The 10,187-nt window shown below is 55.0% G+C and overlaps 1 protein-coding gene across 4 annotated transcripts; it reads right to left on the reverse strand.

Moving 5' to 3' along the window:
• Positions 1 to 125: 125 nt before the first annotated feature.
• On the reverse strand, positions 126 to 9,396 carry MCRS1 (microspherule protein 1). Of its 4 annotated transcripts, none has more exons than XM_055582931.1 (15): positions 9,275 to 9,389; positions 8,015 to 8,134; positions 7,368 to 7,506; positions 6,880 to 7,018; positions 6,122 to 6,280; positions 5,865 to 5,974; positions 4,823 to 4,931; positions 4,400 to 4,538; positions 2,130 to 2,205; positions 1,777 to 1,805; positions 1,575 to 1,667; positions 1,308 to 1,390; positions 1,034 to 1,121; positions 681 to 808; positions 126 to 561 (listed from the first exon to the last, which is right to left on the reverse strand). In XM_055582931.1, exons 2-15 carry the CDS (start codon positions 8,022 to 8,024, stop codon positions 475 to 477), a joined length of 1,389 nt encoding a protein of 462 aa, XP_055438906.1. In that variant the 5' UTR covers positions 8,025 to 8,134; positions 9,275 to 9,389; the 3' UTR covers positions 126 to 474. The 4 variants fall into 4 exon arrangements, with proteins under 4 accessions (XP_055438906.1, XP_055438915.1, XP_055438924.1 ...); XM_055582940.1 differs by lacking the exon at positions 9,275 to 9,389 and adding an exon at positions 8,895 to 9,232; XM_055582949.1 differs by lacking the exon at positions 8,015 to 8,134 and having other exon boundaries at positions 9,275 to 9,396.
• Positions 9,397 to 10,187: the final 791 nt, after the last annotated feature.

The raw sequence follows: 10,187 nt of genomic DNA on the forward strand, positions 1-10,187 counted from the left end.
CCCTGTCGCCCTCTGCAGGCTGGGGGGCAGTGGCCCGAGGCCCAGGAGGGGTTCTGCTATCCCCTGCATGTGCCCCTGCCTCACCTGTCACCATGTTTTTTATATTAAAAAGAGAATAAAGAAACTACTTTGGAACTCAGTGCTTTGTATTTACAAAAGAAAAATAATAAAAGAAAAGTCTGAAGCTATTAATAATCAGCTGAAGACAGGGAGCAAAGGCGGGAATCTGGGGGAAAGGGCAGGATCGTCTGCAGAGAGGAGGGGCTCTGGCACTAAGGAAGCTGAGGGTCCCAGCCTCAGGTGCTTCCCCAGGGCCAGCCCCACCCTCCCGCAGAGGCTCAGACAGAGGGGCCAGGAGCCAAGTCTCCTGCTGCCCACTCTGGTTTCTCCAGGAGCCTGAGTCCCCAGCTCCAGGGGCTGGGATGGCAGGGGACACTGAGGCCAGAGAGAGCCCATGGGTCCCACCGCCGCTCCTCACTGTGGCGTGATCTTGGCAGCCTCGGCCCGAATGAGGGCAATGAGGTCCTGGTTGATAAGGAAGACAAATCGCAGGCTGGCAATCTGTGGGCAGGAGAGAAGGGTAGCTCAGGACAGAGGTGAGTCGGGCTAGGGCCAGGCCTACACTCTGGCTCACCACACCCCAGGGTTCACCGTGGCCTTTCCACCTCTCCCCAGCTCACCTCCACTACTGAGTTGTTGCTAAGGCGCCACTTGGAGCCACACAGCACAGGCCGTCCATCAATGTAGATGGGCCGCCGGCCCTCATTGGCAATGAAGAAATCACCATTGTTTTTCAGTTTGATGACACCTATGGGAAAAGAAAGGAAAGGGCTATGATGGGATGAGGGAAGCTAGAAAAGGGTCTGAAACCCACATGTACCCTCTGCTTCCTGGGGACACTACAAGGCATCCAGCACCCCTAAGTTAGGGATCTTAAAATGCCAGCTCCTCAGCCCCTGTCTGTCCCCAAGGTTCCCATGGAGGCCAAGTCCCAGTGCTGGAGGGACTTCCTCATGCTGCTTCCTGCAGATACCTTGCTTCCGGGAGATCTTCCAGGCCGGACCCTCCAGGGACAGGTCCACATCAATCTGGTTGTCCTTGGTCGCTCTGCCGAGGGTGATCTGGGAAAATGGGGCAGGTGAGGGCTGGGACCTGAGGAATGGGAGGGGTCCACACAGGCCAGGGAAAGATGAGAGATCAGGACCAGACATAGAAAGGGCTGTGAGGGGAAGATCAACAGAGGGGGGGAGCCTCGCAAGGGGGTGTGGGGATGGGGACGAGGACAGGGAGGGCTGGGCTGGCCTTACCTCTCTAGAGCGCATCAGGTACCGCACCATGCGGCCCCGCAGCACTGCCAGGGTCTGGTTGTCGAAGTCTGGGGAGCTCATGCCTGGGGGAGAGCAGTTCGTGTCAGAGAAGAGCCCCACTGTGGAAGGCAGGGAACCAGACCAGGATACCCTGAGGGAAAGGAGCTACAGATCTAGGAGAGGAGGGTAAGCCCAGCCCAGGAACCAGGGTGCTCGAGGTGTGGTGAAGGGAGTGGGAGCGCGAGCTTGCTGGCCCCCTGGACTCACCTGTGATGCTATCTACCAGCACCTGCCACTTATGCAGTTCCTGTTCCAGCTGCCGAATCTCCCGTTTCTGGCGCCGGTCAGCCACGGTCAGCTCTGGGGTGAGGTGGGGTGTAAGGTCTGAGGTCACTGGCACCTGGTACTATTCCTTTCTGTACCAGCAGGAGCTCCTACCCCCTCAACATTCCCACCAGGGCACGCTCACCATGTTCCAGAACTTCGTCTCGCATGTCCCTGGGGGGCGAGAAGAGAAGGATGAATCAAGCTCCAATTCAAGCTTACCTGCCATCACTATTAGGTACTATTTGGCTCACTAGGGTCCCGAAGCCAAGCCTCCTTCCCTGGAGTAGGGGTCATGTACAAAGGGTGGAGGTTGGGGTAAGGAGGGCTCAGCAGGGAGACCAGGCACCAACAGCTGCAGCTGGGACTCCAGGCCGAATATGGGCTGAGCTCCATGCTCTGCAGTGAGAGGCAGGGCTGGGTGGTGCGGGAGCTGCCTTGGGAGTCCTGGGGGGACACATGGCTCTTTGTGCCCTGCTTGTGACCCCAGCCACTCACTTGAGCTTACTGTCATCAATCAAGTCCTCTGCGTCGGAAAAGTTCAGCACTTGGTCCCCCTTGGGCAGCGGCTGCACTGAACGAAGGACAGAGGGAGGGTCAGTGCCAATGCTCCCACTCACCCCCGAGACGCTGAGCAGACAACAAGCTAATGGGACAAACTGTAGGGAGAGCCCCGTGGGGACGGCCTCGCGCTGAAATCAACAACAGTGACCCGGACGCAGGTAACGGAGTGCGTGCAGATCAGACTGCGTGCTACTCTGGCATAGAGCATCCCAGTGTTAGCTGGGGCAGAGGCGGTTCTACAAAGTGCAGGGAATGAAAGCTGACCTTTGTGCGCTCTCTCAGTGTGCGAAGAGTTCCCGCTTACAAAACCTGCTCTGTGCAGGGAAGGCACTACTACGAGCTGCACGTTACAGACGCGCAAACAGAGGGCGGGTTACGCTCCGTGACTCGAGTTCAGGACAGGATCAGAAATCAAGGTTGCTTTCCTGATTCCAAGTCTAAACTGCTCCCTATACTACATCACATGCTCCCAAACATTTCCTGCCACAAGGAGCTGAGAGGCACAGGACAGTCAAGTCTCATTCAGGAGGTGTCAGAAGGGAGCCTTAAAGCCAGTGTTTTCAAACTGTGGGTCATGACGCATTAACGGGTCATGAAATGCCTTTTCTTTCCAAAAAAAAGAAATGGAATACAATCAAATGTAGTCAGATATCCACCAGATAATAGGATAAATACTGACTTTTTTTAATGAAAAAGTTTTTATGAAAGTTTTTCAGTTCTTTGTGGTCAAAATGTAGAAAGGGCTAGGGTCCCCAAATCTGAGAATTCCTTCTTCATGGTCAGTGGTTCCTAGGATTGCAATGTCTGCTCAGCAAGAGCTCCACTAGCTAGTGAAACTGCTGGCTTAGGAGCCTGACAACCCCTGAGATGTTGTCACTGCTGGGGAAGCAACAGGGGGGCTGTACAGGAGCCACAAATGCTCCGTCACTACCGCCTCTCCTCCCCACCGCCGTCACCTTAGTCCAGACTGGGTGGGAGATGGGGCTGGGGCAGTCACCCTGCCACAGCTGCCTGAATCCTACCAACCTAACACCCAGCTGACTTGAAAAGTAAGCAATTTATGCTCCCTATTGCTAGAGACTCCAAGCACCAAATAGCCAAGAAATCAAATACTCACAAAACATGACTCTTGAAAAGTTATACCTTTATGTTAGCAAATTTACACAAGATAACTTTCAAAAGAGTGACAAGGGAGCTAGCTGTAGCAGCAAAAATAAACTTCATCCAGTGTCTGCTCTCTCTGTGGGAGGTCAGGGACAGCTGAGCCTGGGCGAGCAGCAGAAATCTGGAAGCTGAAGGAATAGAGGAGGAGGCGCACTGCACACTGAATTCAGAGATCCTCAGGAAGAGAAGATGGGGCCTCTCCTGACAAGATTTCCTAAAATCCTCTGGTAGGAATCTTCTATTATCCAGAAGCTACAAGACCTAGCGAGTAGGGTGAAGGGCAGAACCACGGCTTGATTTTCAGATCACTGTGAACCACTACACGGCAGCCAACACGCAATAGTACTTAAGAAGTGAGAGTAAAGTGTGCTCGGACTATGCAGGTCTGACCCTGAATCTTAAATCCAACTGAAGAGTTTCTTCCCATCCAATCGGACCACTTTCCTAATACTCATTAGGAGAGTGAGTGTCTTGCTGGCAAGGGAAGAGAGTGATCGGAGAGCATTCTGATCCCTGGGAAAGAGAAAGACAGGCGGCCTGAGTGTGAAGCCCCCGCGGGGATTTCTGAGTGGCCTGAAGGCAGCCCCACAGCCTGGTGGGAGTAAAGTGGAGACAGGGAAAGGACAGAAAGGCTTAGAGAAAATGGTCTTTATCTCCAAGGAGGGAAAGGGGGGAGGGTGAGCACCGAAAGAGACTTTTGCATTTTACTCAAGTTTGAAAGTTACTCATGAAGAAAATATTAACGTGGTATTTATGTAATTGTCAAACATGTCAAAAAAGCAAACTAATCGAGAAGTGGGAGACCCTGCTGTTCAGTCTTTCTGCTCAGGATTCTAGGCAATTCTGGCTACCTTTACCATCAAGACCATTCCAGCCATGCTCCCTCCCTTTGGAAGGAAGTGGTTTCTGCTGCAAAAAGAGGTGAACAAAACCCTGGGAACCACTGAGGATGTTACAAGGCACTAAGGGCGGCTGCATCCAGCCCCCTCCACACTCATACATACGCACCCCCCACGCTGCCAGATCCTGGGCCCAGTTACCTGTCTGGTCCTCCAACAGGTAATACTGCTTCATGAGCTGCCAGTGGGCCTGCAGAGCCTTGGCAGTACGGGCCAGGTAGAAGGCATCGGGGTGTCTGTGCAGCAGGTCCTGGAAGGTCTCCAAGGTGGGCTGGCTGGTCTGGAGGGCAGGGAGTATGCTCTGGGCGTCGGGGTTTCCTTGTCCTGCCCCTGCCTCACCATCTGAGCCCCCTGCCCCAGTCCCCATCAGGAGATGGAAAAAGTGACAGCTCCTGCCAGCCAGGAGCCAGGCTTGGCTCTCCCAGAGGACCCCGTCCACAGAGGCCCTGCAGGTGTACATGTGTCTGCAGGGTAAGTCCCCAGGCAGTACAGCCTCCCTGCAGTCAGTTTCCCAGGTGACTGGTTCCCACCCTACACCCTAGCCTTACTAGCCCTCAGCCTTACCGATCCCACTTTGCTCAGCAGCTGTTCCTCAGCCTTGCTAAATAGCGCCTTGCTCTGGATGGCTGCAATGGCCTCTGGGTGCAGCTGTCTCATGGCCTGGCAGGCCAGCCTGGGAACAATGGAGACAGAAAGCACGGCAGGGTTGAAGACATGGTGTCAAGCAATCTGGGGTTCCTACTTCTTCAAAGCCTGCAGGCCTTTGCGATCCACAACTCAAAGATCCAGGCCCTCAACAGAAGAGCCCAAGGGTCATGAGCAAGGCACCGGTGGCCTTGTGGGTTTGTCAAAAACGTGAACAGGCAATTCAGAAAACTCACTTTCCTGTGCTCAACCCTTCGAGGAGACTCAAGGGCACAGCTGCCTAGAGGCCAGTCCTGAGGGCAATCCTAAGACCAGTTGCTGTTCCCGCCCCAAGACCTTCGCCCTTACTTGGCTAAAGCAGCCACCCACTAGACACCTCCTCTTCCCCAAACCACGCCCTGCCCATTTCCTGGTATATCAGGGCTGTGGCTATAGCTTAAGTGGCACCAGTGTCTGTGGGGTAGAAGATGGATGTTAAGCATTATTCTGATAACGTCAAATGAAGTGCCCGAGGAGGAAGTGTGTGTGTTGTGTGTGTGCACAGGTGTATCTGGAACTTGGACTGCTAGAACTAGAAGGGACCCTGGTGTTCTTCTGTTCCAACTACTTCTTATGAAGGAAGAAACTGTGGGAGGTCAGTGTGGGAAAGCTGAAGGGGACCGCCCTAAACCACCATGCATATGGCAGTAAGACAGGGCTCCCAGCATTCATTCTGGTGTTTTCTCTAGTGCTACTTCCTCGGCTTCCAGGCCCTTGTTCTCAGCACCCAGCCTGGACTAGCAAGGTTGATATCGGGAAGAGGCTTCCCCCCAAAGCCTGGGAGGTCTTGGTATCATCTCAGAGAATTCCAGGCCCCAGGGAGCCATGCCTCCCAGCCCCATCCCTTGTACAATTTTTTCTGTTCCAGAACCAAATCCTGGTGTCCCCAGTACCATGCCGCCACTGGGGCCAGCTCACTCACTTGGAGATGACAGGATCGTAGAGCAGGGCGTACCAGCGCTCCTGGACTTCCCGCAGGGTGAAGCGGCAGCTGAACTTCACACCCAGGTGGACAGATGTCAGGTCATTGGTCTGCAAGACCCCAGAGCAGTTTGTTCCAGCTTTGGAACTGGGACATACCCTCCCATGCCACCTCCAGACACTGCCAGGCTAGCTGGGGGCTGAGAACTGGAAGCAGTGGGGAAAAGGGAACAAGACCCCTGTGGCAGGAAGCACTACCTGCAGCACAGCATTGATGAGCAGGAGGTCGTCCGCAGGCTTCCAGCGGCCCAGGTCCTTGGTCACCTGCAGCGGCTGTTTGCTCTTCTTCACACGCTTGGTGAGTCCAGGGGCTGGGGCAGGGCTGGGTGGCACAGGTGTGCTGGGGGTCTTGGACACCTGGGCAGAGGGCAGGAGCAGAGTGAGCTCAGAGCTGGCACCAGGGCAGCTGGGGTTTCAGACCCAGAGCTTTGTACAGCCCCACCCAACAAGAAGCCACAGGCAGGGAGCTCAGCTTTCTAATACCAGCCCCTCCCCGTTCCCGCCCCCATCAAAGTACTTCTACACAGTCCTAGACCATATGGGGTCTTCTTTTTGGTGATGGTGCCCCCAGCCCCGGTGTGGAGGATACCAGGAAAACACTCTTGCTGGTACAGTGTCTGGGGCCAGAGCAATGCCACCTGGGGGTTATTTTTACACCCAGCAATGCTGGGAACAGGCTGTGTGCTCCCAGAATAGATGCACGCTCTATGCCTCCCACACAGAATGTGATACAGGATGCGCTGACAGGGTGGTGGTGGTGGGGGGTGTGCAGCAAGAAAGGGGGAGTAGTGAGATGGGCTCCCAGGAGGGAGGCATCTAAGGTTGGGGCTGGGGCGGCTTGATCCTCTCACAAGCCTCCTCTGCAGGGCTCTTGCCAGCTGGCGGAGGTTGTGGGGAAACACGAAATCTGGCACTGGCCCCCACCCCCTGCTACTCCCCATTCTCCCAATCCTCACCTTCTTCTTCTCACTGGAGGAAGGTTCGCTCCCCGAACAGCGCCCTGGTTCCACCCCACTGGCCCCCTTCGCCCGGGTAGAGGACTTAGCCAGGCTGCTCTCCACCAGCTCATCATCGAACTTCTTCCTCTTGATGAACCTGTGAAGAGTGAACCTACTCAGTGAGCTCTCCACGCCCCACCCCCGGTACCTACTCACCCACACCCAGCCTCCAAAGAAGAGCAGGTTCCCAGCAGTCAAGAGTGCTCACTGCTCTGGCTCGGTGGTCGAGGCATGGAACCTCTATGTTCCACCCCTCTGAGATGACAGGGTACCACACTACAAAGACTTCACATCAAAGACCTAAGATCTCCCTCCCTTGGTCAGTCTCAAGGAGATACTTAGTAAGGTCAGGAAAAGCACAAGCCTCTGCCAACGCAGGCCCCAGAGGGGTGCAGGGGTGAAGGCATGCTGCAGTCTCAGTTTCTGGCCCTTCAAACCCTTATTACCTAGAGGAGCTTCTCCGTTTAGGAATGGTCCCCAAGGCCTGAGAGGAGGCCCGCTTCTGCCCTGCCAGTGACTCCTCATCCTCTGAGCGGCTGGCAGTGCCCGATGCCATGAGGGATGAATCTAGCAGCCCCTGAGAATCTAGAAAAAAGAGAAGTGGTGAAGTCAGAGCTCCTAATTGCCAAGCAGAGCCTTGAGCCTCTGCACAGGGGACCCCTCCTCAGCCCCCCTTTCCCAGCCAGCCCTCTCGGTCCCTCCCCTGCCTCCTTCACATTTGAGGTTTTAAGGTGGGAGTTCCTTGGCCATCCAGTCCCATCTGGGCCCAGACCTTCCACGCTGGGCAGTTCTCCCGGTGCCACGTGTCATGTCGTGCAGCACATGGTGCTCAGGTCAGACTGGTGATGCCGACACACCGGGCTCTGGGCATAACTGCTCCCTCTGCCATCAAAATGCAGCCATGCCAAAGAGCAGCAGCTCAACAGAAAGTCAGTCAATTGTGGCCTCTGCCGAGAGGTACGTGGGTGGTGCTGGCCCAGGGGGAGGTGGCAATGCCCAGCCAGGACCGAAAGACACACGTGCCAGGCAGGGGGTGGAATCAGCAGATGCTTGGCGCCTGAGCGTTTGGGGAGCTGGCCCGGCCTCATACTACCTTTGTCCATCCTCTTACAGTCCCAAAGCCACTGGTTCCAAACCACAGGGCTAGAAGGAAGGGTCCCACAGGCTCATCCAAGGATTCTGACCAGGTGAGCTTAGAGGCCGAGAGGAGATTCTGCAAAGGAGAAATGAGGCTCCCTGAGGCTCAGATTTCCATCTGGCCAGCCTCACCTCCTTATACTGGAACTGGTCCTCAGCATCCCATAAGCTAGCAAAAACACCAGAAGAGACACAATATATTCTGCCAATATGACCCTAATAAACCGGTAGCCTTTTGAAGGTCACCAACATCTCTGAGACAGTGATAAAAGCTAGGGACCCTAGACAAATGTACACATTTCAGGAAGTTCACAAACCCCTCTAATTCTACTAACAGCCCCTAGGTGAAGGGCCTTGACTCCAAACTAGCAAGAAACAAAAGATTCTTGGCTCACTTTTGCTTTGTCAGCTGCCCACTCAGCTCCCCTCCCAGTCCAAAGCATGGGAAAGGAAAAGGAGATAGGACTCCAACCAGTCTAACTTTTTTTTTTTTTTTTTTTTTTCATTTGAAGCTTTGGGTAAAGATTTAGAGGGCGTTACTTCGTGGAAGTTAAAAAACGCGGCTTGGTCACTGAGCAAACATCAACCGCCGTCTGGGGGACCCTCGCCTAAGACCCGGAGAACTCAGGTGCTGGGGACTCTCCGGTCCTGCCCCTCCTGATCAGGGACGCTTCTGACCAGGAAGCGCTCGTCAAACAGCTCCATCGGATACGGTTGGGAGTTCAGCCACTTGGGGAAAGGGTGAAAAGCCCGATGCCGCCGTTACACTGAGGCAGGGTCTGCGCCCCCTTCCTTCTCTGGCCCTCCGCCCTTCGTTCTCCCCACCAAATGCACACCCAAAGTAGGGAATTTGTCCGGGTCTGTTTCAGGGGCTCGGGATACAAGTGGTGAAGTCAGTCCTGCAACTCAAAACCAAAGCGCCGAATGAACCCTGATGCTCTCGGAGCCTTGATTCAAGCCCCAGGGGCCGGTGGCGGGGGAAGGGAGTCAACTCCCAGGCTAATTCTCACCCCACCTTTGGCATGCTACCTTTGCGCATGCGTAACTTCTCGGACCAGATTCTGGCCCGGTCCGGCCCACGCATGCGCAGATTTTCGGGGCGCTACCGGGGCGGGGCCCCAAACCTGGGGGGGATCGTACCCGGCAGCACTCTGGGAAACCCCATTTCACCCCCAACTCTCCTCAGAACCCTCAAAGGCGAACCGCGAAGTCTCACCATTCCTAGGCTGCCAGTTCCAACACTTTCTCCGCGGCGACGGCAGCAGCCGCAGGGCCAAGGCCGGCTTCCGTGAGGTTCGTCTACTTCCGGGTCTACGAACTAAGGGTTGAGCAATCCCTTCCGGTTCGCCCAGACTACGTTAAGTTAAGGGGCGTGGCCATGGTAGCGAAGATATTACCGTTTTGTTTATCAGCAGAAATTAAAGTCTTTCCTAATTGAAACACCTTATTGGGAGATATCAGGTATTATAGGCCCCAAGTTGGAGGAAGTGATTAAAGGGAAAGGCGAGAGTTGGAGCGGGATAGCCTGAGCAGCTAGGTGAGGCAATCTTGGGAGAGGGTGGGCCGGAGGGTGGGGCCGCGCAGCTACTAGATTTCGGCTTCCGAATTTTGCCGCCTTGCTAGAGATCTAGGACTCTGATAGTTTCCCAGGACCACTTATAGATTGTTTGATTCCACCAGCGGTTTTAGAGAAACTACTCTGTGGCAGGCCTGTGCTAGGCACAATATGGGGAGACGAGGTTGAGGAGCTCCCTCCAGCCGGAGAGATGTGGCGTATAGAAGGGGCCGGGAGGTTGATGTCTAACGAAAGGATGGAGAGTTGTGGACCGCGGCTCTAGAAAGCAGAGGCCAAAGAGAGAGAGAGAAAAAGAGTGTAGAGACTGGGAGAAGGAGTGCCCATCCAGTCGGCCCCACCACGCCTGGATTGCTGGAGGGAGCTGTTGGCACTGGGAGGTAAGACGACCCGCGGACGCACCTTCAGAGGAGAAGCCCTGAAGATGGGAGGACAAGCCTACAGAAGAAGTTGGGCGTTTGAGGGTGTGAGAGGTGCCTTGAGAAACCAAAAAGACTGTCCTCTAAAAGAGAGTTTCTATTTGTTTCATGCTCCCTTGGAGGGACACAGACGTGTA

Source organism: Bubalus kerabau, chromosome 1 (assembly GCF_029407905.1).
Source record: "Bubalus kerabau isolate K-KA32 ecotype Philippines breed swamp buffalo chromosome 1, PCC_UOA_SB_1v2, whole genome shotgun sequence".
Taxonomy (NCBI): domain Eukaryota; kingdom Metazoa; phylum Chordata; class Mammalia; order Artiodactyla; family Bovidae; genus Bubalus; species Bubalus kerabau.

What these genes read in the sequence shown, in the direction of transcription:
- MCRS1 (XM_055582931.1), bottom strand. An exon ending in TACGATCCTGTCATCTCCAA is followed by an intron (nt 4,932 to 5,864) that starts GTGAGTGAGCTG and finishes CATTGTTCCCAG; the next exon opens with GCTGGCCTGCCAGGCCATGA. An exon ending in GCAACAACTCAGTAGTGGAG is followed by an intron (nt 562 to 680) that starts GTGAGCTGGGGA and finishes TCCTGCCCACAG; the next exon opens with ATTGCCAGCCTGCGATTTGT.